General features: G+C 39.0%; 1 protein-coding gene across 9 annotated transcripts in view; it reads left to right on the forward strand.

The window, feature by feature from the left end:
* Positions 1-27,719, forward strand: part of CEP128 (centrosomal protein 128) — a 476,123-nt gene that overhangs the window by 554 nt on the left and 447,850 nt on the right. For 6 of the 9 annotated variants that reach the window (XM_074392897.1, XM_074392890.1, XM_074392896.1 and 3 more), the window contains exons 2-4: positions 1,640-1,795; positions 24,590-24,751; positions 26,939-27,025. In XM_074392897.1, coding sequence (XP_074248998.1) covers positions 24,605-24,751; positions 26,939-27,025 — 234 coding nt within the window. In that variant the 5' untranslated portion in view covers positions 1,640-1,795; positions 24,590-24,604. Of the gene's footprint in view, positions 1-1,639; positions 1,796-14,937; positions 15,085-17,707; positions 17,810-24,589; positions 24,752-26,938; positions 27,026-27,719 lie in introns of all 9 variants that reach the window. The other 3 variants (XM_074392891.1, XM_074392894.1, XM_074392892.1) reach the window with 3 other exon arrangements.

The raw sequence follows: 27,719 nt of genomic DNA on the forward strand, positions 1-27,719 counted from the left end.
TTCTTGTCTGTCATGTAGAACTTGATATATATATGTGTGTGTATATATATATGCCTGTTTTGTAGTCACTGAAAGCTTGCCACTCTTTGGAACGCTGGACCCCTCTTTCTGTGCCATTATGGGAGTTGCCCTAGCCTTACCTATTAGCGGCCCCTTAATTGAATTGTTTCGTAATATGACCTGACATTGAATCCCAGCTGCATCTTTTTGGTTTGATGGAGCCAATCTGTTATGTAGGCGTCTGATAAAACTCGACCATTAATTGCAGCGTTGAGTATTATGTAAAATATCTAGCACAGTGCCTGGCAGCATTTGTTGTTTATTTTTTGTTAATTATGCAGAGTACTGTTGTCTAATACAGTGTGAGCCACACAGGTGAATTTAAATTTTGTAGTACCCACGTTAAAAAAAAGAATCTGGCGAAATTAATTTTAATAGTTTATTTAGCACAATATAGAAAAATGTTTTCAATGGAGTAAATATAAAACTTACTGAGATTTTTACTTGTTTTTGAGTCGGAGTTGGCTTTGTTGCCCTAGTTGAACTGCAGTGGCGCGATTCGGGCTCACTGCAACCTCCACCTCGTGCGTTCAAGCAATTCTCCTGCCTTAGCCTACCGAGTAGCTGGGAATTACAGGCACCTGCCGCCATGCCGGGCTATACATTAAAAAATATTTATTTTAAGTCTTCAAAGTCTACTGTGTATTTTCCCTGTATAGTACATGTCAGTTTGACCTGGCCAGAGCTAGAGCTCAGTAGCCATGTGTCTAGTGACTGATGTACTGGCCAGCACAGCGATGAGTTTAAAGCCTTGACAGTTTCACATTGGAGCGCATAAATTTGGTTGTGCCTATGACTCATTTCAGGGGTGATGGTGGCTGTTTTGTTAGAAGAGTGAAGTGTGCACTGTATCTATATTCTCTCAGCATATCTTGTCTGCCATTTCAGAACCTGGGTCTCTGAGCTGTTTCTTGACAGTTTATCTTGATTTCTTGATTAACTTTTTCAGAATACCCTTTTTTCTTTCTCCAAATAGTGTACAGATGTAGTCCCATATCTACCTTTTATGTAGATAAATCCCAGTTCTCTGGATCACTTCCTGTGGATTCCTACAGATTGCTTTGAAAGCAGTCACAAATAATTGAAAATATTTCTGTCCACAGCTCTTTCCTACAACCGAAGGCATTTTACTCCTATTTAATTGTAGCACTGAGTATATAGGAAGCTTATAAAATATTTCCTTTAGCAGTGTTAGACTGGCTTAGAAGTACAATTGAGTCACCATATTCAGAAGTAACATGTTAATTTTATTACCTGACTTAATTACCAACTGATAGACATGCTCATGCTTAGTACTTTTGGCCAGACTTGGGCTGTGGTTCCCACTGGAGCATGAACTGTCTGGCAAGCCTCAAGGATAACCAGGCATGGATGGAAGTCACCAGTGACAATATATTGGCTGGGTACTTGGATGTGAAGAATTGCAGTGAGGTCATTTGGGCTTTTGAATGATTCTAGGAACATTTTCTCTGTTCTGTGTTATGCCATAATCTGTACATAGTGACCTGATTTTCATATTTCATTTAAAAATGTTTAAAGTTGTAGGTGTGTCTTACTCCCTTTTTTCGTTTATTTGTAGGTGGCTTGGGGAAAGTGTAGAAGCAACCAAAGATCATCTGCTTGACGAGGCCCTTTGCCCTGAACCTCATGAAGAAATGATAGGAGGCAGACATATGTGCCTAAGAAGAGCGTTGAGCTCAGAGAAGAGCAACTCGGAGTTTTGGGGGTGTGCTTTGTAAGTATGCTTTCTCCCTGAGTTTCTGAGATAACTCGTCTTTTTTTGCATACTTATGGTGGAAAAGCCTATGCCAACAAATAGAGTTTTGGGAGCAAGAAGCCCCTTTCTAATATATAGTATAAAAATAAAATAGAATGGTTGTGTATGCAATGTTATAAAAATTCCGATGAATAAAGTAGGTAAGTTGAGGTACCCCTTTTAACCTTAACAGAAGCAACAGTGATGCACCTGTTTCTATTAAGCGAGGAATGGAGAACCTATTTTGTCTCAGGCACTCTGTCAGGCACCTTTTACTGACCTTATATAATTCCTTTATCATGCTTATCTTTTACAAAGGAGGCCATTGAGTTTCAGGTGATTTGATTTGTTTGGGATTCTGGAGCTAAAAGAATGGTTTTTCTTCCCAGGTCTTCTGACGCCAAATTTCAGTCTCACCCACTGCCAAGGGGCTTCATTGCTGTTTATAACTGCCCTTTAATAGAATTTGGTTCACACTCAGTATTTTTGGATAAAGTGTACCATATATGGCATAGTGTGCAGTTATTTATCTCTTTCAATGTTCAAAAAGTTCTCTTATCTTAGTTTAAAAAAAATACAATGGTCCTTATATTATTGAGGTAAGATAATTTGTGATTTCCATAAATTCAACATTAGTTGTCATTGATAATCAAGGGTGTAGTGTTAAAAGTTTAAATTTACAATATAGATATAAACATTCTGGACCTTTTTGAGGATTTCATATTTTGCTTCAGTAGATAAAAGGCTCTGAAACATAGGAGACACACTGTGGTCTTGCAATAATAACTGTATATAATATCAGTGGTGTGCAACAGTTATAGGATTAGGCCAGGTGCAGTGACTCATCCCTGTAATCCCATAGTTTGAGAGGCCAAGGCAGGAGGATTGCTTGAGTCCAGGAGTTTGAGGACACCTTGGGTGAAATAGCAAGACCTCTTCTCTACAAAAAAAAAAAAAAAAAAAAAAAAAGCAAAACATTAGCCAGGGATGGTGGCATGTGCCTTTGGTCCCTGCTACTCAGGAGGCTGAGGTAGAATGATCACTTGAGCCCAGAAGGTTGAGGCTGCAGTGAGTTGTGATCACACTATTATACTCCAGCCTATGACAGAGTAAGATGCTGTCTTAAAAAAAAAATCTTAGGATTAAAGAATTCTAGAGCTAAATAGGAGGCCTATTAGGATAATTTGGTCCAGTAGTTTTGGGAATAATATAAAAATAATCTAGATTCACTATTATCCATGTAATATCCCTGGATTGATTCTGATAGGAAATATTTTCAATATGTTGGTACTACTATAGTTTTTTTGGTAACAATGTATTGTTTCAGATATGTTCTTTTTTGTAGCAATGTATTGTTAGAATTCTACCTTGTCTCTTTTAGCAGATACATAGTATCCTAGTGATTAGATACATTTAATGTATTCTTATCCAGTGGATTTGTATTTTTTCTTATTCTTTTACAACTATAAAAAAATTCAGTCACTTTGTTGCCCAGGCTGGAGTGAACGAATGTGCTCATGGATGAATGGATGAGTGAATTAAAATTTCTGAAGAATGTCTACAGTGAAATTCTTACACATATGTCTATACATAAAATGTATCTATATATCTATATAAATCTTTTATCTTCCTAGGATAATAGTCATAGAAGTAGATTTTCTGGGTCAGAGTCTATGTATATTGCTAATTGATTGATTGAGACAGGGTCTCACTCTGTCACCAGGCTGAAGTGCAGTGGTGCGATTTCGGCTCACCGCAGCCTCAACCTCCCAGGCTTGAGCAATCCTCTCACGTCAGCCTCCCAAGTACTTATAACTACAGGTGCACACTACCACACCTAGCTAATTTTGTTTTAGTTTTTGTAGAGACAGGGTCTGTGTTGCCCAGGCTCATCTCAAACTCTTGGGCTTAAGCAGTCCTCTTACCTTGGCCTGTGATTATAGGCATAAGCCACTGTGCCTGATCCCTATTATTTATTTTTACTTGTGTTGCCAGGTTGTTCTCCAGAAAAGCTAATATATTTTTTATTTTTAATTTTTGTGGGTACATAGTGGATATACATGCTAATATAGTTTTTATAGTTAATACTCTTATAACAAGGTATGCCCTTGCTAACCCTGGGAGTGAGAGGTTTTTTAAATCTGCATAAGACAAATATGCAATACCATTTTATTATTTTAATTTGCAATTATTTGGTGAAATAACAGATAACATTTTGTTAGGGTCATTTGGCTTCTGTGAATTGTCTGTTTATATATCTTTTGCATCTTTTACAACTGGACTGTTTTTTTTTTTCCTTGTGTTTTTGGAAGAGCTGATTAACCCTTTGGTTCCCATATAATGCAAATATTTTTCTGAATTTCTTTCTTTCTTCCCTCCCTCCTTCCTCCCTTTCTTCCTTCTTTCCTTCTCTTTCACTCTCAGGCTCTTGTTCTCGTGCTCTCTCTTGCTTTCTCTCTCCCCCTCTGTCACTCATGCTGGAATGCAGTGGTGTGATCTTGGCTCATTGCAGCCTTGACCTCCTGGCCTGAAGTGATCCTCCTACCTTGGCCTGCCAAAGTGCTGTAGTTGCAGACATGAGCCACTGTGCCTGGCCTGATAAACTTTTAGAATCTACTCTGCGTACAGGGTTTGCAATGAAACAGGTGCTCGTGAGTGGATGAAAAAGTGCTGTGAATGAATGTGCTCATGCATAAATGGATGAGCTTTAAATCTCTGCTTCCCAGGCACTCGTCCATTTGATTTTGCCTCCTTCCTACTCTGAGGTGCTGGACCAGGGTGGACTCCTGATGAAAGCAGAGCAAAAATACAGCCTGGGACTGAGCCTGTTAGGTTTTGGTTGTGGAATAGAGATGTGTATGTGTAAGAAAACTTTCTACTTTTTTGAGTTTGGGCAAGTTAACTTTTGGAAGCTGTTTCCTTACCTGTAATATAGGTTACAGCTATGTTTACTCTACAAGGCTGTTGTTGGGGTTAAATTAGTTAATATGAGTAAAATGCTTAGAACAGGACCTGGCACAGAAAAGGGCCATTTAATTGTTAGTTATTAGTATTATTGCTTATTTTGGCTTCTACCTTTATGAACACCACCTCCACTATCAATATGGTATTCTGTAAAAACGATTAATTTCTCTTTCACTTAAGCTAGCTCATGTGTGTTCTGTTTTTTTTTTTTTTTTTTTTTTTTTTGGGGGGGGGTGGGAGCACTCACAGCCTTGATTACAACAATAAGTACTTTATTTTTTATTTTTTATTTTTTGAGACAGAGTTTCATTGTGTTACCCAGGCTGCAGCGCAGTGATATCATCTTGGCTCACTGCAATGTCTGCCTTCCAGGTTCAAACAATTCTGCCTCAGCCTCCCAAGTAGCAGGGATTACAGGTACTCACCACCACACCCAGCTAATTTTCATATTTTTAGTAGAGATGGTGTTTCATCATGCTGGCCAGGCTGGTCTCGAACTCCTGACCTCAAGTGATCCACCCACCTCAGCCTCCCAAAGTGCTGGGATTACGGGTATGAACCACTGTGCTTGGCAAGGACTTTATTCTTATCAGCTTATTTTGCTTTTAGAGAAGAGTAGCCTTACTCATGGGTACACCTGTTTTTGTTGTTGTTGTTGTTTGTTTTTGTTTTTTGCCTTATCTCCTCTGCTATTTACATGTAACAAGTGTATTGATTAAAAAGTTGGGTTTCCAAGGTAGTCTTCTTGCCTGGATTTGAATCTTGGCTCTGCTATTTAAGTTACTTTGCTTCTGTAAGCCTTGGTTCTCTTTTCTATAAAATGGGGATGATAATAATGTTATGAGGATTAAATGAGAGAATATACATAAAGCACTTAGTACAGAAATTAGCCCATAGAAAACTAAATCAAAAGCTATTATTATTTCAATAAGATTGAACATTATTATGCTTTTTATAAATGTAAACAAAGTAGTATACCAGTTATAGTCTTATAATTTTACAGAAAAGCAAGTTAAAACGAATTTTCTTTCTTTTTTCGTTTGGTTTACATATGTTTCCAATTGTGTGGTCACCTATTTATTTAGAAGGTTGCTTTAGGATTATGGTTTGAACCCAGGCTTTTCTAGTTGCTTAACTACTGGAAGCCTCAGTTCTTCATTTGCAAAAAAGGGACTACTTTGTTCATTTAAGAAGTAAATATTGAGTGTGCCAGACACTCAGACACTATTCTGGGGCCTAGAAATAGATGAACAAGAGCTAGTATATGACCTTGGGGAGGTTAGAAATCCTGCCTTGTAAGGTTGGCCTGCTTTGCAGAGATACTTTACCGTAAACACCTAGGTGTTTAGTAAATGGTGTTTCTCGTGTTTGTACCTCTGATGTTCTGATTTCCAGATATGTGCTCCAATTGTTAAATCCAATATGTTTCTACTTTATCAATCTTTTAAGAAACATTTCCTATTGACATTTAATTTTAAGGTCTGGTCAATAAACATTTGCCAAAGGATTGTCTTTGAGTTCTTAGGCAAGAAATTATTATCATCTTCCTGACCCTTAAAATTTGCTGTCCTGGACTCAAGATGGCCGAATAGCCACAACTCCGGCACACAACACCCAGCAAGACAGATGCAGAAATCCAGAGATCTCCTAGCTCCAACTGGGGTACCAGGTGCATTTCAACAGGTCTGGTCCGATGGTGAGCAAAGCCCAGGCAGGGCAGACTGAGATGGGGAGGGGTGCCACTTCACCCAGAAGGAGTATCTGACCAGTGAGTCAGGCTCCCCCTCTGGCACTCTGGTTCAGATACAGCACTTCCCCCAAGGCCTCAGTAATACACAGAACAGGAGATCTTTGCCAGTCAAGCGCCGGGAATTACAAGTGCAGAGTTGAATAATAATCCAGGACTGTGTCCCGGATTGGCACACAGATCTAAGCAAACGCAAAAGCCTATAAGCTGGCGGGGAGAGCCTGTGGACAAGCTACCGCCCCCCTCCCCTTGCCTGGAGAAAGATGGAGCTGAAGGAGGGAGGACAGATGGAGCAGCTGGGCTGGCCGCTCTTCCATGACTGGAGAAAATGGGGAGACAGGCAGTGTGGCTGAAGGGGGCTGAAGCACTAACTCTAGTGGGTTGCGCAACCAGTGCCACAGTCTGAGTTGAACCCTGCATGATTTAGCCCTGTGGAGGAAGAACATAGCCCGCCATTAAAGGGAGGGATTAGGCCGCAGATTTTAACAAAAAACCCAGGAATCCTAGATAGCAACTGGACAGCATCCTAATCACCCAGTGTAAACAAAGAAGCCTACCTGGCAACCTGAAGGAGTCCATAGAAACAAAGTAATGCCTTGACAGGTAGACAAGCTACCTCATCAAGCAGTTCCCTGAGATCGCAGCCAGGAAAATCCACACAGATGGAAAAAAACCAGTGCAAAAAAGGTGAAACCATCAAAGACCAGAACACCTCTTCTCCTGCAAGGGATCACAACTCCTCAACAGCATGGGAACACAACATGATCAAGATACAGTGTGACAAATGGACAGAAACAGGCTTCAGAAGGTGGATAATAATAAACTTTTTGGAGCTAAAGGAATAGTTCTAACTCAATGCAAAAACTTTGAAAAAAGGTGAGGTGAAATGCTAACTACAATAACCAGCTTAGAGAAGAACATAAATGACTTGTTGGAGTTGAAAAACACAGCACAAGAACTATGTGAAGCAAAAACAAGTTTTAATAGCTGAATTGATCAGGCAGTAGAAAGGATATCAGAGATTGAAGATCAACTCAATGAAATAAAAAGAGAAGGCAAGACAAGAGAAAAAAGAGTGAAAAGAAACGAACAAAGCCTCCAAGAAATATGGGATTATGTGAAAAGACCTAATCTACTTTATTGGTGTACCTGAATATGATGGGGAGAATGAATCCAAACTGGAAAACATGCTCCAGGATATTATCCATGAGAACCTCCCAAGCCTAGGAAGGCAGTCCAGCATTCAAATCCAAGAAATACAGAAAACTCCATAAAGATATTCCTCAAGAAGAGCAACCCCAAGGCACATAATCGTCAGATTCACCAGGGTTGAAATAAAGGAAAAAATCCTAAGGGCAGCCAGAGAGAAAGGTCAGGTCACCCACAGAGGAAAGCCAGTCAGGCTCACAGCAGATCTCTTGGCAGAAATTCTACAAGCCAGAAGAGAGTGGGGGCCAATATTCAACATATTTAAAGAAAAGAACTTTCAACCCAGAATCTCATATCCAGCCAAACTAAGCTTCATAAGTGAAGGAGAAATAAAATACTTTACAGACAAGCAATTACTGAGAGATTTTGTCACACTGCCGGACTTCAAACTATACTACAAGGCTACAGTAATTAAAACAGCATGGTACTGGTACCAAAACAGAGATATAGACCAATGGAACAGAACAGAGGACTCAGAAGCAACACCACACATCTACAACCATCTGATCTTTGACATACCTGACAAAAATAAGCAATGGGGAAAGGACTCCATGTTTAATAAATGGTGTTGGGAAAACTGGCTAGCCATGTGCAGAAAGCAGAAACTGGACCTCTTCCTGTCACCTTACACTAAAATCAACTACTGATGGATTAAAGATTTAAAAATAAAACCTAACACCATAAAAACACTAGAAGAAACCATAGGCAAAACCATCCAGGACATAGGCACAGGCAAGAACTTCATGACTAAAACACCAAAAGCAATGGCAACAAAAGCCAAGATACACAAATGGGATCTAATTAAAATTCAGAGCTTCTGTACAGCCAAAGAAACCATCACACAAGAACAGAAAACCTAACACATGTTCTCACTCACAGGCAGATGTTGAACAATGAGAACATGTGGACTCGGAGAGGAGCATCACACACTGGGGGCAGTTGGGGGGGGACAGGGGAGGGACAGCGGGAGCTGAGAAGGATGGGGAGGGATAACATGGGGAGAAATGCCGGATATAATATGTACTTATACAATAATCCTGTGTGACCTGCACATGTACCCCAGAACCTAAAGTAAAATTAAGAAAAAAATTGTGGCACATATACACCATGGAATACTGTGCAGCCATAAAAAGGGATGAGTTTATGTCCTTTGCAGAGATGTGGATGAATCTGGAAACCATCATTCTCCGCAAACTGACACAAGAACAGAAAAGCAAACACCACATGTTCTCACTCATAAGTGGGTGTTGAATGATGAGAACACATGGACGCAGGGAGGGGAATATTACATACTGGGGCCTAGGGGGTGGGGACATAGGAGAGAAATAACGGGGTGGGAAGATTGGGGTGGGATAGCATAGAAGAAATATATAATGTAGATGACAGGGGGATGGATGCAGGAAACCATCACCATGGCACGTGTATACCTATGTAACCTGCAAAATCTGCACAGGTACCCCAGAACTTAAAGTATAAGAAATAAATTATTTAAAAAAAAAGAGAAAAAAAATTAGCTGTCCAATCATTTGGACCATCTGGTACTACAAAGCAGTTTTAGGTTGAAGGCTATTATTTGTGTAACTTATTAAGACAGGAGGCTTGAAAGCTGGGAGTTAACTGCAGAGGGTCGGGGAAGTGTATCACAGTGTTTGCAAGAAAGAAGTGCAGCAAATCCTCAGCTGATGGTTGCATAGGACTCTTGACACTAAGTGACTTGCTTGCATTGATTCTAATGGGAGGTAGGTCTTGTCTGAAGTCTGCCATCTTATTTCTTGTATATTGGACTTGGCTGGCATCAGAATCTCAAATATTTTGCAATCTGAGGCTCATTTCCCACACATAAATATTCCTTTCTAGCTACTAATGTATCCTTTTCTTTCTTCACATATCCAGATTTTCTACAAGAATGATTTATACACAGTGCTTCTGCTTTTTCATCTTCTATATACTACACAACCTGACGTCTTCCTCTGAGGCTGTTTTACTGAGATTGCTTTTGATATAGCCGCTAACATTTCCGAAGAATACTTTCTGTTCCTTTTCCTATTTGACATATTTGTTGCATTTCTCTCTCAGAGTTCACTCAGCATTTGCCTCTAAACAGGTGAGACAAATGTCCCACAGTAATTTTAACAGGGAAGGTTTAACATACAGCAGAGGTTGGTAAGTCATAGCCCATGGCCCAAATTTAGCCTACTACAGGCCAAATCAAACTACCCCATTCATTTATAATCATCTGTGCTTTTGTGCTATGGCTGGCAGTGTCTAATAGCTGTGGCAGAGAAAACAAGTTTGCTGACTCCTGATATAATTAAATAAGGGGATTATCTGTAAAAGGACAGAAAGCATGACTCTAAAGAATCCCCTGGGCTCAGAGAGAGTGCCCAGAAGAGGTATGATGGAGGGGGGCTCTCTGCAAGGCTGGGATTCAGACCTTGCTGGAGAGAGAGTGGCTATAGCCCACTGAATGGTAGAGAGACTTGTTCAGTTACTGGGGCCATAGATGATCCACAGTCACCGGGTAAGGAGGGGACATTGTTCTAATTAAAGTCAGAGTGAAGCTGGACAGGAGGGAGACACATGGTGAAAGATGGGCAGGAAACACCTCTCCAGGGTGCTGGTAGGGTGAAGCTGGGGTATTGACTGTGAGAGTGTCTGTCAGTTTCACTAAGAATCTGAGTAGGGGTTGGGGCTACTGAAACTTGGGAAGCTGCCCAATATGAGTACTGCTGAAACTTGATGAAATTTGAGTACCACTCAATATCCCTCATACAGGATGCTGAAATGAAAATGCAATAAATGGAAAACATGGAACCAGATAGAGAAGCCCCTTCCTCCTGCAGTGTCCTTTAAAATAATTTTTTTTTTTTTGTTTCAGTAGCTTTAGGGTAGGAGTCTTCAACATTTTTGGCACCAGAGATACTTTTCATGGAAGACAATTTTTCCACAGACTGGGAGGTGGAGAGAAGGATGGTTGGGAATGATCCAGGTGCATTACTTTATTCTGTACTTTATTTCTCTTATTATTACATTATAATATATAATGAAATAATTATGCAACTCACCATAGAATCAGTGGAAGCCCTGAGCTTTTTTTTTTTTTTCCTGTGATTAGACTGTCCTATCTTGGGGTGATGGCAGACAGTGACACCTGAAGTGTGTTGCTTATGTCCATTCTACTCTAGTCTCATTTTTGTTGCGGTCACTGCAGAAAACCCGGCTTCACAAAGATAGGGTGTTGGAAATGGAAGCAGGCTTTTTGGTGTACAAGGCAATCTCAGGATATTCTGCCTTGACTTTAATCCAGAACACCTAGAGAGTTGAAGTCATCTTGAACATGCTTTTAAGGCCAGAGTCATTTGCAATCTCAAGAAGCTGATCCTCTTCTAGTAAAGTTGATTCACCTGGTTTATTTACAAATGGGTTGAGGAACCATTTCTTCCCAGTTTGGGGGTCTTTGGTGTTTGAGAAGTGTGTTGGTCTGCTCTCATGCTGCTATGAAGACATACCCGAGACTGGGTAATTTATAAAGGAAAGAGGTTTAATTGACTCAGTTCTGCATGACTGTGGAGGCCTCAGGAAACCTACAATCATGGTGGAAGGGAAAGCAAATATGTCCTTCTTCACATGGCATCAGGAGACAGAAATGCCAGGCAAAGGAGGAAAAGCCTTTTATAAAACCAGATTGTGTGAGAACTCACTCACAATCATGAGAACGGCATGGGGCGTAACTGCCCCCATGAGTCAATTACTTCCTACCAGTTCCTCCCATGACACGTGAGGATTATCGGAACTACAATTCAAGATGAGATTTGGGTGGGGACACAGCAAAACCATATCAGGAAGTAATGCTCAAACTCTTGAAAGCTGAGATAGTTGATCATGTGCCAGCTGGGAGAAAGAAGGCCCTGGCTCAGTCCCTTTCAAAATCTCTGCTAATGTTTGAAACATGTCAAAAATCCCAATGTTCACTGGTTGCTCCCGTAATTTCAGTTTGACTTTGAATGCATCCACTTTATCTGCTGACTTGAACACAGTTGTCATTCTCCCATGAAGTGACATTGAGTTTGTGGAGTAGGTTGAATATGTCACACAAGTAAACGAGTTTTGTAACCCATTTTGTGTCACTGAAATGTGCTGCCAGTGGTTACTGTATTTCTAAAATAAATTTATGGAGTGGCTCTTGTAAATCAAAAACTTGGCCAGTGATCTGACTTTAGAAAGCCATCTTACTTCTGTGTGTAAGAGATGACGTGTGTACTCTGCATCTATCTCTTTACAGAGCTGCAAGAACAGACATGCATTAAGGGCATGTACTTTAATGTGGCTGATAATTTTAATCACATCCTGTAAAACATAGTTAAGTTCAGGTGACACTTTGCAGCTACTGAGCATTTCTCCATGGATGACACAGTGCATAGACTCAAATTCAGAAGCAACCTCCTTGACCTGAGTAGTGAAACCAGCAAGCCATACAGTCATGGCAGCTGCTCTGTGTACATCCTGACACAAAATGACCAATTTGGTTTTCTGGATATATAATCATTCAAAGACTTGAACAGTTCTGCAGCTGTGGTGTTGGTTGGCAACAAAAGTGCGCATATATCCTCATGCACGTCCTCCTGAAAAATATATCACATAAAAACAAGCATTGTTCCCTTGTCAACACTGGTAGACTTGTCAGCCTTGATTGCATACCACAATGACTCATTAATCCTCTTTAACAACTGTACCTCAGCATCCTCTGTTATTTCATTAATTCATCTAGTTATGGTGCTAGTCAAAAGACGAACACTTGCTACCTTTTGAAATGCAGCCTCTCCTAAAGGTTTGTGACAAATGTCCTTAGCAGCAAGCAGGTTAATTCTTCACCAATAATAAAGGACTTCCTGGCATTAGCAATGTGGTTAGCCACTAAGGATGATTCTCACAGTGTAGATGAGATGCATTTGACGAAGTAGTGGCCTTCAGTAATTGCTTCTGTTCTTTGTGTTCAAGTTTTTTTCTTTTGAAAAACTCCAAAGGCTTGTCTTTTAATGCAGGGTGCTTGGTCTCCATGTGGTGAAGCAGTTTTGAAGGTTTCCTGGCTTTATTGCATAGCTGATCCGCATATAATACGAAGCAGGATTGGAAAATGTGAATCACCCGTTGCAATGAACTCTTAATTTTTTATTTTTTATTTTTTTTTGAGATGGAGTCCTTCTCTGTCACCAGGCTGGAGTGTAGTGGCACAATCTTGGCTCTATGCAATCTTCGACTCACTGGTTCAAGCAATTCTCCTGCCTCAGCCTCCTGAGTAGCTGGGATTACAGGCATGCACCACCATGCCAAGCTTATTTTGTATTTTTAAAGTAGATACCAGGTTTCTCCATGTTGGCCAGGCTGGTCTTGAACTCCCAACCCCAGGTGATCCACCTGACTTGGCCTTCCAAAGTGCTAGGATTATAGGTGAGCTGTCGTGCCAGGCCATTGTTGTTTTTGTTGCATTTGCATTTGTGGTCGTAGTTATAAATTTGTTGACTAGGCCAATGTCCAGAAGAGTTTTTTCTAGGTTTTCTTCTTAAATATTTTATAGATTTAGGTCTTAGATTTAAGTCTTTAATCCATCTTGAGTTAATTTTGTGTATGGTGAAAGACAGGGATCTACCTTCTTTCTCAGGAACACATGTGATCCTTAGGTTTAATGATTGTACATAATTCCATATTTCTTGGAGACCTTCTTTATACCTTTTCATTCTTTTTTCTTTATTTTTGTCTGATTGGGTTACTTAGAAAATCTTGTTTTTGAGATCTGAAATTCTTTCATCTTCTTGATCTAGTCTAGTGTTAAGATTTTTCACTGCATTTTGTAGTTTCCTAAATGTGTCTTTCATTTCCAAAAGTTCTGATTTGTTTTTCTTTAAAATATCATTCTCTTTAGAACATTTTTCATTAATGTCCTGAATTGTTTCATTAGTTTCTTTATGTTGGTTTTCACCTTTCATCTCCTTGAGTAACTTAATAATCAGGCTTTTGAAATTTTTATGTGGTATTTCAAAAATTTCATCTTGGTTTGGATCCATTGCTGGAGAATTGGTATTATCTTTTGGGAGTGTTATAGAACTCCGTTTTTTCATATTGCCAGAATTATTTTTCTGGTTTCCTTTTTATTTGAGTAGACTGTTTCTTCTAATTATTTTTGAATTGTTTTTGATTGGACAGGGATTTTTAAAAACTCCCCACCCTTCCCGCCCCCCCAGCCTTGAGGATGTGACTTTAATGTTTATAGTTGATTGTCACCTTGTTTTGGCTTTGGGTACTTTTAATGGCAAAGACTCTGTATGAGTTTCCTGGTTATAGAAAATCTTTGTGTGATGGCTTTCTCTGATGGTGGTTGTAGTAGCAATGTGCTGGATATGTGAGCAACTTTACTCTCTCCTGTAGGGCTGGAATAGTAGAAGTCTTATGAAGCTTATCTCATTCCTCAGTGGTATACACTTGAAATTTTTTTCCCCATTCTTTTATTCACTGAGTTGAACAGTTCAGGCTTCAGGCCAGTAGGAGGTGCCCATGGTGAAAAACAGCTACAACTAAAGCAGTTGGGTAAATGTGGTACCCCAGTGGTGAGAAGAGGTCACAGCCTTGACAGAGATGACTGGGGAAGCTCTGAGTGAAATGCACTGAGGTCTTTTTGGAGGTAAGGGAGGGAATCCCATATCTCTCATTCTGGGCCACCAGGAAAGTGATCCACCTCCCGGTCACACTCCTTATGCAGTACTCCAGTTTTTCAGATCAGACAGGCACCTCTTTTCAGCCATGTAGAAGGGGATTGTGACTCTAGCTCTTTTGCAAGCCTGACCCCAGAGGACACTCCTCTTGTGGGGATGCAGCCACCCTGAAGTGTTATAGAAAGGCTCTCTACAGACGCACCCATGCCATGCTCTTGTGGGAGAAGCCCCAGCTGTGTTTGCACTGCTTAGTGAAGGGGAGAAGTCCCCTTCTTCAGGATCCCTCATGAGCACCAGGGCTGCCTGGCAATTGAGGTAGAGCTGCAGACTTTCCCCACTGAGCCCAGCACTGCACCTGTGCCTCTGTTGAAAGAAACGTCCTGTAAGTGGAAAGTTCAGGGATTCAGGGCCTGCAGTCCAGTTTTTTTTTTTTTTTTTTTTTAATCTGATAGGGTGTCTGTCCTCTTAATGTGGTACATTACCCCTTACCCTAGGAGTAGCAGTTTCTGAGGCCCAGACTCCTGTGAATCTTGCTGCTGCTCTGGGTCTAGCCACCCAGTGGGGTTGCCACACTCTAGGCTGGTGCTGGAGAATGTCTGCAAGGGATCTGCTACTGTGAACTGTCCTCCAGTTTCCCAACAGTGAGTACCAGCATGGCTCTGAGGGGTGTGGGAGGAGTGAGTGACATAGACTCTGTGGGATTTCCTTGGTTCTAAATAGCCTTAGCACATTGGCTTTCTCAAATGCTAGCTGTAGCAGTAATGTGCTGGGCCTATGGACAAACTCAAGGCCTCCTGGTTAACCAGGGTGATGCAGGCAATGGTGGTAGCTGAGGTCATGCAAAAAGTTTTGTCCTGACACTGTGATGTGCCTGCAGATATTATAATGGGCTGTGCCAGTTTGCTTCCAGCCTGGAGGTGGTGCTTGCAAAAGAGCACCATTTGCAGTATTAGTGGTGGGATTTGTGCTTGCCTCGTGTTACCTAGAGGAGGTACTCTGGTGTCTCGGACAGTGGGCGGGACCATGGAGCACGCAAAAGTCCCCATCTTTTGTGTTAGGCTACCAGAGCGGGTGGATGGGCAAAGCTAGTGGGGGCTGGGTCAGGCATGTCTGCACTGTAGCTCCCCACATTTGAGTGCAAACAGTGGCCCCAATGGGAATTAGAGGGCAGTTCCCTGGTCACAGGAGTAATGTTCCAGGGAGGAGCGCAGCTGCATCTGCACAGAAGAATCCACGTGGGGAGGGGAGGGTAGCAGGTGACAGAAAGCCCTACTCAGCTCCCGTGGACTTGGCAAGGCAGTTCTCATACCCACAGTGTTGTGCTAGCAGCAGCTAGCTGGGTTCCAGGCAGCTCTCAAAACTGTCCCAAGCCATAAGCATTCCCAACTGACACATAAACCAGCTTTTAGGTTGTGACCCTCCTGGTCAGCCTGCGAAGTAGAGGCACCCAGGTCCTGTGCCTGCAGCTGTAGCACACTTTCTGCCCATCCCTCTGACCAAAGGCATTTGTCCCCACCAAACATTATATCACAGGTCTCAGTCTGGAGCTTTTCTCAACCTGTGGCCACTGCCTGAGTTAACTAGCAGACTTCAGGTGAAGTCCCCTGTGAGGCAGGATCAGGAATGACTTCCCTTTGTCCTTGCTTGGTTCTGGGAGTGCACACGGTCTGATGCTACTCCTTTTCATAAAACCTCACTGCTCACTAAGTCAACATCAGTGCTGGGTCAGGTTAAGGTGATCCCCCATGGCCTGGATTCCTCGGCTTCCCAGTGGGAGAGTGTGTCATGTAGGCAGTCTGTCCCCACTCATGCTCTGGTGATGCCCAGTTTTCCTTTTGGTTTATGGTATAGACTACTGCCCACTGCTTCTTTCAACGCATCTGTGGTTTCTTTCAGTGTTTCTAAGTTCCTGTGCTTCTCCTTGGAAAAATGTTCACAGCATAACTTTCTACACACTGTTTTGTTTTTCCAAGTGGGAAAGGCACACTAACAATGACTGCATTCCACCATCTTGGAGTAAAAAAAGAAAAACTCTTCTAACACTTTCTATGACAAAGCTTAACATTGTGCTGGCTACAAAGGAGAAATATTTGAAGGCCTCAGCTCTGTTTGCAAAGAGCAGACAATGAATGGATTTGGAGTTGAGAGGCAATTCAATTCACTGATAACTGGAAAATTGTAATCGTTTTTTTCTTACATTTTTTGAAACCATTCTTTTCATAACTTACGTTATGCAGTTTCCCCTAGTTTTCCACCTACTTCTCATGTTTCTTCTGTATCTCATTTGCCACCTCCCCTGTCTACCTTTTACATGTTGGAATCTTCAGGGGTTTTCTTTGGTTCTACTTTTTTTCCTCACTGAGTTTTTTTTTCTTGGTGGTCTTATGCACCCCTATACTGATGACTATCAAATATTTCCTTAGACTCACATATCTGGTTGCTTATTAGAAATCTTTAGTTTGATACTTCCTCTCATGGAACACAAATTGATCCTCTCTTTCTAACTAAAGCTTAGACAAGTTCAATTTAGAACACATGTTCTCCTAAAAGCTCTTTCTTTTCATTGATTTCTTTGCTCAATTTAATAGTTCAGGATCCATCCAGCTACCAAAACCAGAAACTTGTGATTTATCTTTTACTCTTTTATCTTGCCCTCATAGTTAATTGATCCCAGCTACACTTCATCTCCACTGCCACTGTCTTTTAAGTGCTCACCATTCATTATCTAATAGATTACAGCAACCTCTCAACTGTCCTTGTTGATGTGTGTATTACCATGTCACTCCCCACTCAGGATTCTTTAGTTTTTTTTCTTTAGTTACAGTAGTGGCTTTCAAGTGTTTTTATTTTCTTTTGAAAATAATAGAATCATTAAAAAAAATATGAAACAGTAGCATGAAAATCGGATGAAGGCAGAACTTTTCTGGTAGAAGGATGCAAGAGCTCGGTTTATTTGGATCCTCTCTACTTTTCTCTGAGACAGTTTTTATTGGGTTCCTATTTCCTTGTCTTAGCGATCTGTCAAACATATGCATCCTTTAAAATGAGTGGAAAAATCCTAACCTGACTCCCCCGGGACTTTGTTGTATTAATTAGCTCACCATTTATAACATGTTTAAAGCTCTCTCTCCCATCAAATACTGTGATTTATTTATGTATTTACTTTCATCTTTCATCTCTAATGTAGTGACAATTCATTAAATGATGAAAAATCAATTTAAGTATCTGATTCTGTTTTCTAATGTATATTATGTTAACTAACAGAACTGACTGGTGGACTGGACAGTTGATTTTGATCTTTTATAAATTTACCAAAAGACTTTGAGGAGATGAAGTTACAGAAGAGCACTGATGTAAAGATGACAGGTACAATTGTTACTTGTTTTTACATGGTGATGTTTGCTCGCTTGTTAACTTTTTAACTTGAAGGGTGAGGCAAAGCTCTCAAGTGATACAGCTATTGAAACTGAATTAATCTTTTTTCACACTGCTATAAAAATACTACCCGAGACTGGTTAATTTATAAACAAAGACGTCTGTTTAATTGACTCACAGTTCCACATGACTGGGGAGACCTCGGGAAACTTATAATCATGGTGGAAGGCGAAGGGGAAGCAAGCTTGGACCTTCTCATGTGGTGGCAGGAGAGAGGAATGAGGAGCGAAGAGGGAAGAGCCCCTTATAAAATCATCAGATCTCGTGAGAACTCACTATCATGAGAACAACATGGAGGAAACTGCCCCCATGATCCTGTCACCTCCCATCAGGTCTCTCACTAAACACATGGTGATTATGTGGATTACAATTCAAGATGAGATTTGGGTGGGGACACAAAGCCTAACCATATCAGAAACAGTGAGAAATACTTCTAAAATTTTATCTTTGTTAATGATTAAGCTTAAAATACACTCCCAATTTTCTCTTACCACCCTAAATATCAACATAATTACCTGGAACATCTTCTTTGAGGACAATTACCTTGGACAGGGATAGCTGAGGCACTTGGAGGCCACAGAAGCAATCACCTACTTAACATGCACTAGTCAGTCTTTGTGAAATATCACCCCTGATGCTGGGTGCTTGTCTTTCATGGAACAGCTTGCAAATACTAATTGTTTTAAACTGGCTCAGAGAAAAAGAGATTTGAGAATCAATAAATTACAGCTCTCATACATACAAATGTGCATCATTATAATGAAGACAATCTGATGGCTCTTTAGGTCAAATAACAAAAGAGGTGGTCTTGAGTTTGTAAAGGCTCATTGCCAATCCTCTTATTACAAGGGTTGAATGCAGTGTTACTCTCTCCAGTTGCAGTATTCAAGTTTGCATATGGGTATTTGTTTTAGATGGAAAGATCCTCAGTAGGAGTGAACTGATGAGGATTCGTTGTTTGCTCTGGTGGCTGTATTTCTTCTTTATAAGGTTCATTAAGACAGAAGCAACAATATTTATGCCTTTAAATACTGATTTGTTGGGAGCAGCTAAATAAGCTATTCTAAGAATGGTAATATCAGACCCAGAACTTTCTCTAAGATTCCAGAGAATTTCTCCCAAGGTCACCCATCTTAGTCTTCTCTAGAGATTTGGAAAAAGCTCATGTCTGAAAAGCAGACAGCACAAATATTGTTGCTTTCTTGTTAATAAGAAATTTTATTGCATCAGCAGATGGTAGTAAACTGCAGAAGAGTGTTTACTGCTTTTTCTTCAACCGAAGGAAATAACTTTCTCAGCTTTAATCAGAATTTAGGTATTTATGTTTCTTTAAATTGTTATTAAAGAGTTTAGTCATTCTTCAAATTTAGCAGTTCTTCCTTTTCTTTCATCAGTGTGTCATGCTGAAATTTCTTATGATAATGATTGTAAATTTCTTATCTAATTGAACTTTAAAAAATTTTTTTTAAATAATGAAGATTTTCCTTGAGTATACATAAATTTTTTTTCTTCTAGTCTTAATAATTCTTTTTTGGGCTTCAAATTATAATAGTGATTAAATATAACTTGTGAACCATTTTTAATTTGTTTTCCAAAGTAGAATTTGATTGCATAAGTGATGTTAGTATACCTTTATATATTTTTATATCATCCTCCAATTTTTACATTCATTCTAATATTTAGAATGTTTCTTTAAGTGAGTCACCTTTGAATTTAGTAACTGTCCTTCAGTAAAACTACAAAAAGAAAATGATATACAATTAAAAGAAATTCTTTAAACTCATGATAAATGCCTCCTTTGGTCAGCAAATGCTCTTCAGTATGAAATAGTAGAAATTGCCACTGTGATCCCATTTCTTCAGCTCATCAGTTGGTGAGAACTAGTGGCATAGCTCTACCTAGATTGATGCCAGGGGACTGGGAAATAAGGTAAAGATGTTGCCAGGGAGGAAAAGGACACAGTTATCAAGAAAATGAAAGTTCTGAATATAGAGCTTTTATTTAATCAAAATTTTCAGGTCAACCGCTTGTTAATCTACTGTTAGCCTATTAACCTGCTATCTCCAAAGAGATCTTCGTATTTGTTTTTGTTTCTTTTAAGTATACATTGTAGTTTTCTCTCTGATTATACATTAATGTAAATCACTGTAGAAAAATTCATGAAATATAGGAATGTTTTTGAAAACACAAATCAGCTACAAACTCTGGATAGTAAATATATTTTCGTTGTTTTTCCCTGCTCCTTCTTTATCTCTACCCTTCCCCATGCCTCTAAATTTATACATTGGTTGTCTTCACTTATTTTCTGTTGCCTATAATACCTGAAACTGCGTAATTTATAAAGAAAAGGACTTTATTTCTTTCAGTTATGGAGGCTGAGAAGTCCAGTGTTGAGGGGCTGTATCTGGTGAGAACCTTCTTACTGGTGGAGACTCTCTGCACAGTCCTGAGGCAGCACAGGGTTTCACAGGTTGAGGGGGCCAAGCATACGTATTTGGTTTCTCTTCTTATAAAACCACCAGTGCCTACTAATCCGTTACTCCATGAATAGATTAATTCATTCATAAGGGAGGAGCCTTCCTGACCCAATCACCTTTTAAAGGTCCCACCTCTCAATACTGCCTCACTGGGGATTAAATTGCAACATGAATTTTGGAGAGGACATTGAAACCTTAGAACTGGTAATTTATATACACATCCAGATAACATATAACATTTATTATGAAATTGGAATTCATACTTTCAACCCAAGCTTTGTCATGAAGTGTTCTACAGAAATGGGTTTTTAAATGTCTGTGTTCATTGTATAGATGTACCATAGTTTAACCATTCTTGTATTTTGAAATTTGAGTTTTTATTTTCCCTTTATTACAGTAAATATTCTTGTATATAAATTTCAGTGTGTATACTAGATGACTTTATTAGGATAACTTTTTGAAAGTGTAATTACTAGGGCAAAGGTATAAGCTCTTCTTGATACTTATTACCTGCTGACCTCCAGACAGGTTGTTCAACTTTACATGTTCCCATTAGGAAAGTGTAGGAGTGCTCCTTTCCCTGCAACCTAGCTAACCATAGACATTATCATTTAAAAGAAAACAACTACATAGTCTAAAAAAGCATCTCATTGTTTAAATTATGTTTCTTAGATTATTGGGTTGAATGCTTTTTCATGGCCCTGAATATTTTTTTTCTTATGTGACCACTCTCAATATATTTTTATTAATATACAATGAACTAATAGGTAAACTTCAATTGAGGAAAATATTTTCAGAGACCTGGTCAGTTTTCATTAATGCCAATGATATTACTATTTGCCATTCTTTTATAAAATTAATTTTTAATTATAGTATAAAATACATTGTTAATGACAAAAGAAGAGTGTATAATTGATGCTTGCTGCTTTGTACCTTTCTTTTTGAGTCAGTTGTTTTAAGGGGCTCTCAGGATTTTCATGGCCCTCCACACATTCTACTGTAGGTTCTGATTATGTGGTGTGAGCCTCTTGCTAACTTCAGTGGCTACTACATTCTTTGTTTTTTTTTTTTTTTTTTTAATACTTGAAGTTCTGTGGTACATATACAGAAAGTGTAGGTTTGTTACATAGGTATACATGTGCCATGGTAGTTTGCTGCACTCATCAACCCGTCATCTACATTAGGTATGTCTCCTAATGCTCTTCCTCCCCTAGCCCCCCCACCCCACCACAGGCCCCAGTATGTGATCTTCCCCTCCCCTGTGTCCATGTGTTCTCATTGTTCAACTCTCACTTATGAGTGAGAATATGTGGTATTTGGTTTTCTCTTCTTGTGTTTGGTGAAAATGATGGTTTCCAGCTTCATCCATGTCCCTGCAAAGGACATGAATGCATCCTTTTTTATGGCTGCATAGTATTTCATGGTATATATGTGCCATATTTACTTTATCCAGTCTATCATTGATGGGCATTTGGGTTGGTTCCAAGTCTTGGCTATTATGAACAGTGAGCGGCCACTCCATTCTTATCTGTTTCTCCCTCCATCAATCCTGTGTCTGCGGTGTAGTGGTGTTGGCTGATGATAGACTGATGACTCTCAGTAAGGATGGACTTCTGCCACCGTAGCTGCCTTTTGTGTTGTGGTTTGAGGGGTTAGTTAGGTGCTTTGTCAATTAGCTATGAGAGTCATGTTTGACCTTGTGTTGTCAAGTAATAGTGGAAGACAATACCAGATTTTTATCAACAATGAAAATAATCTAACTTCTATTTTCTATTATAATGAGATTTTAAAATTTTACTTAGTTTAACATTTATGAAACTTATGTGATTAAAGTACTTAGATAGTTGCTGAACGTTTCATATGCTCAAAAAAAGCCGTGTGGATTTCTCAGATATCTCACCTGAAATCTTGATATGTCTGCAGGAGTTCCATCAGATGCCAGAGTCTGAATATCTTTTATTGCTTAAAGTAACTGAAATTCATATCTGAAGACTTTGTATGTGTGTACTAGTGAAACTCATGCTGGAAAGTATGAATCTGTCTTACTAAGAGTATGTAATCTTAGTGGGGATAAGAGAGATCATTCTTTCTTCTTGTATTATATGACAATTGGAGATAATATAGTTTATGTTGTTCTTAATTTTATTGAATACCAATTAGATTTTCTGCTTTAAATTCACATACCCCCATATCTTTACTTGTTAATATTTATCAATCAGTGCATTGTGTGTTCTATAAAAACAAAGACTTTGAGATACCCATGCCTGTGGGAAAAGTATAAAAATATAGGCTAGAGAGTTATACATGAAATCATGCTAGTGATTATCCCTGGGAAAATGGGGCAGGAGTAGTACTGGCTGAAGAGGGGGTAGTTGGAAGGTACTAACACTTTATTTACAGTGTTCTAAATATTTTACTAAAAACTCACATATGTACATATGTCAGAATGATAATATTTATTAGTTCTTGGTGGTAGATACATGCATGTTTACTTTATTAGTCTGTACTATTTTATAGCTTAAATATTTTCCCCAAAATTCAGTTATAACTAGTTTTAGTCATGTTGAAACTCACGTTGTCTATGTATTAGAAGTGTCTGACATGTCATTTACATCTGGTGAAGTTGTCTGCAAATAACTATTATTAAAATTTTGATACTCAGAAATATCAAGTTCTCAAAGATAGTTTTTTGGTTCCTTGTTCTCATTAACAACTACTATAGTAAGCACATTGTCTTATTCAATATTAACTTTTGATTCTGCCTGATGATTTCTTAACTTCAGTCTAGTTTCCAGAAGGCAGATACGGAAGAAAGTAAAGAGCCCTGGGCAGAGGAGAAGCATGGGTATTCGACAGGATGTTTTCTAACACTGTCTTAGCTAACGTGAAGAAGTCGGTTATTTCATTGATTCTTTCTTTCTTTATTTTTTGAGATGGAGTTTTACTCTTGTTACCCAGGCTGGAGATTCCTTTCTTTTTTCTTTTCTTTTCTTTTCTTTCTTTCTTTTTTTTTTTTTTTTTTGATACAGCAGTAACAGACTGTATTTCCTTTAAAAAAAAAAACAAAACAAAACCCTAAGCTTATGGCAAGGGTTCTTACTTGTTTATTTATTTGTGTAGTTATATTTCATCTAATACCTTAAAAACACAGTTGCTTTCATTAAATGCCCCAGGACATGTACATGTTTGGCAAGTTCTCTTTATTTTCTCCTCAAATACATGGTCACTGTACTTCTAGATGCATTCAAAATAAAAGTCCTGGAAGTCTAAGATAGTCTGTCATTCAAGAAATGTTTTATCACACTATATTTAATCACCCAGAAAAATGGCCATATAGATTTTAGAAAGATTCTAGCAATTAATGTTAAAGTTAACCCACCATTAAGTAGAAAATGAAATTATTGGGATACTGAGTATACTTTCACTTTTAATCAGTTGAGTTTCTCTGATGCTTCTTTGTTATGAACTTACTTAGTTTCTTCAATTTCTGTTAAAAGGTTTCCTGAAACTTTTGAGATTCTCTTACATGAAATAATTTTTTAATGCATTAAATAAAAAATTGAGGTAAGGATGAGAGAAAAGCATGTTTAGAGAGTTATCAACTGATGCATATACTCAGGATCTCTGGCTTTCTATTTTGGTGGAGATGCTGAAGATGGCATCTTCTCACGTATCTGTTATTGCAGAATTTGTACCGTATTACAGCATTGGTTTAATTCTACTATATTTTAAATCAAGATGCATTAGAGTTGTCAATGTACACTGAATGAGAATGTCTTATCATAGGTCATGCTGTGTGTCTGTACCTGTGTTCTTATAGTAGAATGGACATTAGACGAATATTATGATACCTACAGGTCCTAACTTTTGAGAATTTCTGTTTTTCTCATCTACCTTACAGTGTTGTTGATAGGATTAAGTGAGGTACTAAATGTGAAAATGCTTTCAAAATTTGGAAGCATTGCATGAATCCAAGGGATTATTATTGTTGGAGTTGTAAACATGACCAAAATTATATCTGAGGAATTGCTCCCTTAAAGCAGAGAAAATGAAGGAGGGAGGATTATACGGGGAAATGTCTTCTTGTATTTTGAAGCTATGTGTAGAAATTACAGTTTGCAAAATCACTAATATGTTAAACACAGAAAAGAGAACTTAAGTAAACGTATTAGTCTTTTATTTTCATGCTTTTTACTGTTTCATTAACCTTCAATAACCTATATTTATTTTGAAGCATTTGTGTACATCAATGGCAGAATCTTCGAGCGAATCCGATCACTTCCGCTATCGTGACCGATTGAGTGCATGGGCTGCCAGATCAACTCACAGGGGAACTCGAAGTCTTCCTACAGTAGAAGTTACTGAGAAGGTCAACACTATAACAAGTACTTTACAGGTTAGTTTCACAATGGTTGCATTTAATAGAATTTAAATAGTTTGAGCTGCTTAATAGTTTCAGTCAGTTGATTAGTTTTCTTGCTGCTGTAACAAATTACTGCAAAGCTAATGTCTTAAAACAACACAAATTTATTATCTTAAAGTTTTGTACATCAGAAGTCAACACTGGTCTCATTGGGTCTCAGAGTGTTGGTAGGGATGTGCTCCTTTCTGGAAGCTCTGAGGGAATCATCTATTGCCTTGCCTTCTCTGGTTTCTAGAGGGTGCTCACATTTCTTGTCTTGTGGCTGCCTTCCTTCATCTTCAAAGCCAGCAGGGGAGGGTCAAGCCCTTCTCACATCCTATGATTCTACTTCTCCTGCCTCCCTTTTCTTCTTTTAAGGATGCTTATGATTTCACCCAATCATCGAGGAGAAACTCTACATCTAAAAGTCTTCAATGTAATCACATTTGCAAAATCCCTTTTGTCCTGTTTGGTATACAAATACAGGTTGCAGGACTTGGGTATCTTTGAAGGCCATTATTCTGCCTATGACAGTCAGTAAAGATATTTGAAATATATGATAGGTGGTGGAGAGTGTTTTAGGTTAAAGCAGCATTTCCAAATAAAGTATTCTGAGAGTGAAACCAGTAGAAATGATGGTAATTTAGCTTCTTGTGGGCATGGGTCTTCCAGGCGTCCCCAGACTTTTTACACAGGGGGCCAGTTCACTGTCCCTCAGACAATTGGAGGGCTGCCACATACTGTGCTCCTTTCACTGACCACCAATGAAAGAGGTGTCCCTTCCTGAAGTGCGGTGGGGGGCCGGATACACGGCCTCAGGGGGCCGCATGCGGCCCGCGGGCCGACGCCTGCTTTAGAGAAATTGCTGATGTTTTGGTGAGGTAGATTATTTGTGGATGAAAATAAAGAGATACCATTTTGATTTAGAGGCTAAGTTTTGCCAGTATTTGGAGGTTTGAGTTGAGGCAGTTTGCTTCCTTTTCTTAGAAAGGGCTTTAGAAAAGAGGTGGGGGAGGTTACCACAGCTGTACCGGGGAAAGAAAACTTAGAATTTATTTCCTGCTCACTAATCCCTTACCTTTGCCTTAGCCTGGATAAGCATAGATTTTGGCTTTTAATTGCTTTGGATTAGTATGCCTAGATAAGAAGAGGATAATTTCTCATGGCGAGGCCATGCTTCGATTTGAAAATCAGAAGACCTATCCTTTTTACATTTATTTAAAGTAACCTGATGGGCTGGGCATGGTGGCTCATGCCTGTAATTCTAGCACTTTGGGAGGCTGAGATAGGAGGATCACTTGAGCCAGGAATTTGAGACCAGCTTAGGCAACATGCTTAGACTCTGTCTATACATGAATTAGAAAAAAAATACAGCTTGGCATAGTTGTGTGTGCCTGTGGTCTCAGCTAATCGGGAAGTTGAGGCAGTAGAATTGCTTGAGCCCAGGAAGCTGAAGCTGCAGTGAGCCATGATCATGCCACTTCACTCCAGCCTGGGTGACAGAGCAAGACCCTTTTCCATCATTAAGTAAGTAAAGTAAGTGAAAGTAAGTAAAGTAAAATAACAGTGGAATTTTCAAGTATGAAGTCTTGTACTTTCCCAACAATGAGACACGTTAGTAAGTATATATTTTTGAAGGAAATACCTTGATTAACCTCTCAGGTGAAATCTAGCATATTTAGATGAGAACCATTTCTATTGTGATTAAAATTTGTTGTTTAATGCTTTCAGATTAAAGGATACTTTTTTCCTTCTCATCAAGTTCTGAGGTAAAAGAATAATTGAAATAACATTGATCTTAAAGATTTTTTTCTCTTGCTCACAGTCCACTAGATTTGCTCTTTCAGGATTCCTTTTCTATAAAGAGGGTGTGAATTAGTTGAGGGGCAAAAATTAAAAATTTTGATTCTGAGAATTTATGGTTTTATTGCTGACGTATTAGGGAACCTTGAGGATGTATGTTATGTGCTTCAGATTTCACACAAGTAAATTGCAGTTGGATTTGAGTTTCTCTCAGTGGTGTGAAGATTTAATATGTGTGAAGTACATTGATACTCAACTTAGCCATGATATAAGTTGTACATTTTATAAACTGTCGACTTAGTTGATTGACATGCTACTAAGATTGATTGGGAAAAACAGTATTTGGAAAAGTTAATTCAGTCCATTTTCTTCTTCAAGGATACCAGTCGGAATCTGCGACAAGTGGACCAGATGCTTGGACGATACCGAGAATACAGTAATGGACAGGCGGGCGCTATAGAACATGTGAGAAGGTTTACATGTGTTTGCATTTTCTCCTACCCACCTTTTTGGGAGTGAGGTGTTTTGGGGAACGGGGATGTGAGATAGAGAAAATAACCATTATGAAGTGTTTTAGATGTTAAACCACTTTATGGTTTTATAGTTTAAATTTAGGTTAGCCTGTCTCTACTAAAAGTACAAAAATTCGCTGGGCATTTGGCACGCACCTGTAGTCCCAGCTACTTGGGAGGTTGAAGTGGAAGAATTGCTTGAATCTGGGAGGCAGAGGTTGCAGTGAGCTGAGACTGCGCCACTGTGCTCTAGCCTGGTGACAGAGCAAGACTTGGTTTAAAAAAAAAAAATTTAGGTTAGCTTGTCAGATAGATTGCTAAATAGCTTATATAAATTAGATTCTTTAAATTTGAAGGCTTTACATCAGAGAGAGAAGAATTCAAGACATGGATTTGATGGAGATTTGGTAAACTTGGAGATACCTCTCATGCAGAGTTAAGAATTTTAAGGATGGTTTATTTTAAAGTAATAAGTGTTCATTGTTAAAAACAAAACCCAGAAAACTCTTCTCTCAAAGCTCCTTCATAATTTTTTAAAATTTCAATTGCTTTAGTGGTGCAAGCGGTTTTTTGGTTTCATGGATGAATTATATAGTGGTGTATCTTTTGGGTGCATTGTACCCAATAGATAGTTTTTCATCCTTTAC

Source organism: Saimiri boliviensis, chromosome 2, assembly GCF_048565385.1.
Source record: "Saimiri boliviensis isolate mSaiBol1 chromosome 2, mSaiBol1.pri, whole genome shotgun sequence".
Classification (NCBI taxonomy): domain Eukaryota; kingdom Metazoa; phylum Chordata; class Mammalia; order Primates; family Cebidae; genus Saimiri; species Saimiri boliviensis.